Source organism: Lactuca saligna, chromosome 1 (assembly GCF_052625555.1).
Source record: "Lactuca saligna cultivar CGN05327 chromosome 1, ASM5262555v1, whole genome shotgun sequence".
NCBI classification, from domain to species: Eukaryota; Viridiplantae; Streptophyta; class Magnoliopsida; order Asterales; family Asteraceae; genus Lactuca; species Lactuca saligna.
Genome location: NC_136417.1, coordinates 160,222,216 through 160,227,499, shown reverse-complemented (window position 1 = coordinate 160,227,499; position 5,284 = coordinate 160,222,216). Strand labels below are relative to the sequence as shown.

General features: G+C 34.5%; 1 protein-coding gene across 1 annotated transcript; it reads right to left on the bottom strand.

Moving 5' to 3' along the window:
* Positions 1 to 1,221: 1,221 nt before the first annotated feature.
* LOC145012987 (polyubiquitin-like) lies at positions 1,222 to 2,093 on the bottom strand. The gene is made up of 3 exons (XM_078971798.1): positions 1,974 to 2,093; positions 1,756 to 1,892; positions 1,222 to 1,387 (listed from the first exon to the last, which is right to left on the bottom strand). The coding sequence occupies exons 1-3, from the start codon at positions 2,091 to 2,093 to the stop codon at positions 1,222 to 1,224; spliced, it is 423 nt and encodes a 140-aa protein (XP_078827924.1).
* Between the last annotated feature and the right edge of the window lie 3,191 nt (positions 2,094 to 5,284).

Sequence of the window (5,284 nt, the reverse complement as noted above, 5' to 3'; positions counted from 1 at the left end):
AAAAGGTGTTCTTTATTTATAAGTAATGTTACTATCTTGTGTCAATCATTTACTATTGTTTTAGTTTTCATGTTTTGACTTCCAGAATAATTAAATTATTCAAACTATCCATAGTCTATCATACGTTGGAAGTAGGTATTGAGGCAAGACTGTCATGAATTTGGCTTGAAGGTTGTCTAAACTGTATTACACATAACAAAGGTTTTCTACAACATTCATGAGTGATCATAAGGTCTGAGTATTGGATTAAACCTACGCTCACTTGTATCACTTCATGGAATTTATCTTTAGTGATTGTGAGACGATAATACCATATAGTCCTCAAACCAAGAGATATGAGTTGTTAACTATGAGTTAATTGTACATTGATAGTGCCAAATTGCATCAGTAACTTGATGCTATAAAATGTGCTATTGTATACAATTTAAGTAGTAGTTGGTACAAGCATATGAGTCGAAGTTTATCTGTTCTTTTTAGTCCCTGGAGGATTAAAAGCAATATCTTGGGCCCCTTGATGATTTTGTTTTAACTTATGTGTTGGGCCCGGTCAAAACTGAATTGATGTGTTCGATTGATTTCTATGTCAAACAAATAGGATATCAGGAAACAAATGATGGACAATAAGAATGACTATGTTTCATGTATTTTTCCGGCTGATATCTTGAGAACAGAGGGTTATATGATCGCTTATCTAAATGGCGCATCACGGTTCAACAAAGGCTTTTAAGAGCTACGATTTCTAGTCGGTTCCTGAAGTCGTACTTGTAACTATATTTATTAGACTTATCCAAGTGGGATACTCACTACTAGAAAAAACAGGCTTTTACGATGTACAATGAGTGTCGTAAAAAGCTTAGACGACATGTAAATGCCCGTCAAGAAAGGCCCTGTCATAACGAAAGACGACCACATTTGCACGTCGTCTGTTTACGACACGTAGTTATGACGCGCAATGCGTAACATTAAAACCCTGTCAAGAAAGGCTCTATCATAAATCAAGATGACATGCATTTTTGCGTATCGTAAATTTAAATGTTTAAAAATATATATTTGTATATTTATTAATTTTTAAATTAAATTTGCATTTAATGACTCATAATAGAAATAAAATACCATATAAAAAAATACAATTCATTGCATAAAATTTAATATCATACAATTCTATTTCTTACAATATATAAATTTTCTTTCATCTAATCTACTGTGTTTCATACAAAAAATCTATTTCATGAGGCTTCTTCCATTTCCTTTATTAGTGGCGAATCCAGGCAGCAAATGCAAATCAACACCACTTTCTGCTTCTGTTGCAAGCAGTAATATGAAGCGTGACCCTAGACACATGATGCAGTCATCTGCTTGAAAGCTGAATACATATGTTCTCCCAACACTAACATCAAAAAAAAAAAACAAATTAAAATGACAATAATTTGTGGCGTTCATCGCCTTTAGTAACCAGCCACAAATCACCTTTAGTATCCAGTCACAACTAAGGACCAATTCATCCATCAATCACACAATCAGCACTCAGCAAACCCACTCGACTACCCTCTCCAACAGAAAGTCAAATTAAGCATCATCCAAGTGTTAGTGACAAAAAAATCAAAACATTCATCAATTTTAACGTGTTGGGAGGAGTGTATTTAGGTGAAAGGATTGAGAAATTCATACCCACACTTATCTTAGCAAACTTGGTTTGGAACACCTGCATAATAAAATATGAATCGTCAAAAGACTAAATGACTATCTTACCCTTACATTGAAAAGTCAAAGTGTTGATAGATAGTTTTGTTGGTGGTACCTAAGAAAAGTGCAGAAGGTTTTCCCAGCCGAGACTTGAACTCGGGATGAAACTGGATGCCCACAAAATACAGATAATCACCAAGTTCAACAATCTGTGCAGATTAAAATAAAAAAATTAACTTAAAACTATTAAAATGCTAGATTAAATCAGTCTTTTAAAACTAACTATATACATGATTAACTGGAATTCCCTCTTTCTCCTCAATCATTTCCATCACATAACGAATACAGTTCGAGCTTTCCACCTCCAGGCTGATGGTTTTCCATGTCAAAATCTTAACAAAAATCTGCATGTTACCTTCAAATTCACATCATCTTTTAGGTTCTTTCCAGCATTTTACCCCATTTTACCCCTTACATCTTTCATTCAATTTATGTTTTTTTTTTATTCAGGGATCATCTATAGGGACTTGAAACCAGAGAATATATTACTTCAAACAAATGGACATGTTGTATTGAGTGACTTTGATTTATCATTTAGAACTCAGTGTAAACCCCAAGTATGTCCTTTTCTATTTAAAAAAATGACTTATATTCTTACAAGATTCTGGATTTATTTATTTATTTTTGCCGTATGTTAATTTTAATTTTGCAGGTTATAAAACATCCTCAGCTTAAAAGAAGAAGATCTAGAAGCCAACCACCACCTACATTTGTTGTGGAACCTTCTACACAATCAAATTCATTTTTTGGGAATGAAGAATACATTGCTCCGATAGGAAAAGTACTCAAAGGGCATTTATGTAATTTCACTTATTTATGGTCTCCTTATTTTACCCTTTGAAATTGTGATGATATTTTAGAAAATCATAATAGCAGCTGGCCACTCCAGTGCTATTTATTGGTGGGCAGTAGGTAAGCTTATTAATTTTAATGCATTAAAATTTTTCTTTAAAATATAAACAGTTTATTTGAATTACCTTCTTTTGCCCATTTCAATACTTTAACCAATTTTTTTATTATATATATTTTTTTTATTTCAGGTATTTTATTATATGAGATGTTGTATGGTCGTACACCATTTAGAGGAAAGAATAGGCATAAGATATTTGTTGATGCAGTGGAATCCCCTCTATGTCCTGAATCTTTGACTTCACATGTCAAAGTCTTAACAAAAACTGGCATATATGATTCAACAACTGACAATCAGCTAAATTTTCAGTCAATAAATATGAATTTAGGAAAATACAAAGCTTAAGCTAACTGTGTGTAATATAAACGAAAGTAATTTGAAGTTACTGATTGATTTTGAATCATCCTAGTTGTGTGTTCCAGATTAGTAAAAGCAAGAAGAGTAACAAAATGACAAGAATACACCTTTGAATAACACGATTTTACCTAACATAAACATGGCCAAATTAGATACAGAAATGAGATAATATGATATTAAGTTGTTAAGATCAAATGGGCAACAAACAAGAATAACAAAATCAGCAATAGCGAAAAGGTCACAAACATTTGGAAGAAGAAACTTGAGGTGTGGATTCCTAAATGACGGCTTCTGATAATAGCACTTAACTCGAATTTAGATACAATAAGTGTTATGTCACAATGCCATTGTGAGATTTTCCTGTCAACAACTTAACATCAATGGACAACATGTAGAGACAGCAACCATGAATAACAAGGTAACACAGTAGTTAATAATGAGGTGGCAGCTTTTGATAACAACAGCTAAGCACAAAGAAGGAGCCACATCAACAACATATGCGATTACAGGCAGTGAGATCAAATGATAGGAATCTACTAAACCATTAATTAAACAAAAGGAGCCACATTAGCAATAGATGCAATTAAGGCTTACATGATCATACATATATACCATGAACTTGTATTTATCTCTTAAAACAAAGTATTATTGATTAATAAGACATAATAAGAAAAAGAGTAAATAGAAATACACAAGTACCTCTGGTGGAAGACCATTCCAGCCACTAATCCTACTCCCAGGAACATTTGACATAAGATTTGAAGATGCCATGGGAGTTGGACTTCATGGCGCAGTCTATTAAGCTCATTAAACCCTTGATTTGGTAGCATACTTGAAACCCTCACAATCTCTGAAAAAATAAAAGGATTTGAAGCAATTAGTTAAAAAGTGGTAGCATGAACTGATTTAAGTTTCATTTGATTCACACATGAATGAAAATACTTCATCAATTCAACTTCAATGATGAGGATGGAGAGGGTGACTTGTTCCAGATCTGATGCAAAATACATGATTGCCCTTGGGTTTAAGGTAGGAGCAGTTTCAGGGAAGGCAACAATTGCCTTTGCATTTGGGTTGAAAGCAGAGTATGGAGGGTGACTTGTTCCAGATCCAATCGTTATCCTCTATAGTTTCCATATAGCTCGCTTCTACAACTCATACACATAAAATCATTGTCATATATGATTCCAATCGTTGTGTAAACAAAACCCTCATAAATTAGAGAGGTTATCGAAGCCAGTAAGGGGAACAACAATGAAAAATACAAGGGATTATTGAGAGAAAAACTGAGTTTTGTTTGTTTAAAAGCTATCGAAGTATCAGAAAATTTCCAATCCAGGAGAATTCAGAAAGTAGAGAGATAGCTAGCTGATTTGACTGGAGAGATTATTGGGAACAAAGGGAAGTCAGCGCGTATACGAAGGTGACGGCGATAAATCGATTGACTGATAATTTGGGAGAGCAAGAGAAGACCCTCTTCCTAGCGATTTGGATGAACATGTGGTTTAGACGAAAGTATTTGAGGCGGTCGATCGGTTTTAGGAGAGAGACTGTGAATGATATCTATGGTATAGAAGAAGAAGATGATGAAGAGTTGACTTTATTTTTCGCAAGATCATGAAATTAAGTTTTACCTCGTATTTGTTGGAGAGAATCGCTTGAATGTGGGGTGAGAGAATCATGAAGGCGAACCTTAGGAGAAGATGGAGGAGTGTAGGAGAATGGGGGAGAGACAAAGCATCGAATGGCTGAAAACTATAGTAATACTCATAATTCTTACGTCATGCTATTAGGGAAATAAAGATGACTCAGGGGCAGAAAATGGTGGAGAAAAGAGGATAGATGCCGTCGTTGACTTCCGTATGGCTGCAGAGCTCCAAAAAGGGAGAAAGATCGACAGCCACACAATCCTTTTAGGGTTTCTTTGGAAGATGATTTTACAAAATAAGAAGAAGAAGGATCAGAGTATTAGGGAGGGGTTTTCAATTTTTTTGGGATTTCATTCCCCCCACTTGGCAACTAAAAAAGGGAAGAACGTGCATCCGTGAAAAAAAATTTATAAAGTGACAGTTTTACACGACACGCTTTTTTATGATAGTTGCCCACCGTGTTTTTAACTTTTTTTGTTGGACACTAATTTTAGGGCACGCATAAATACGTGTCCTCTATCCTTCAAATTTTGGAAAATTGACATTAATTTTTAGGGCACGCATAAATGCGTGTCCTCTATCAGCGCGTGTCATTGTTTGTGCGTCGTTAAAGGGCTGTTTTCTA

Excerpts from the sequence above, each read along its gene's own strand:
- LOC145012987 (XM_078971798.1), bottom strand. The coding sequence starts at position 2,093 with ATGCAGATTTTTGTTAAGATTTTGACATGGAAAACCATCAGCCTGGAG. Across the intron at positions 1,893-1,973 it reads AGGGAATTCCAGTTAATCAT|ATTGTTGAACTTGGTGATTA; the intron begins GTATATAGTTAG and ends TAATCTGCACAG. Across the intron at positions 1,388-1,755 it reads CAACACTTTGACTTTTCAAT|TGTTGGGAGAACATATGTAT; the intron begins GTAAGGGTAAGA and ends TTTTGATGTTAG.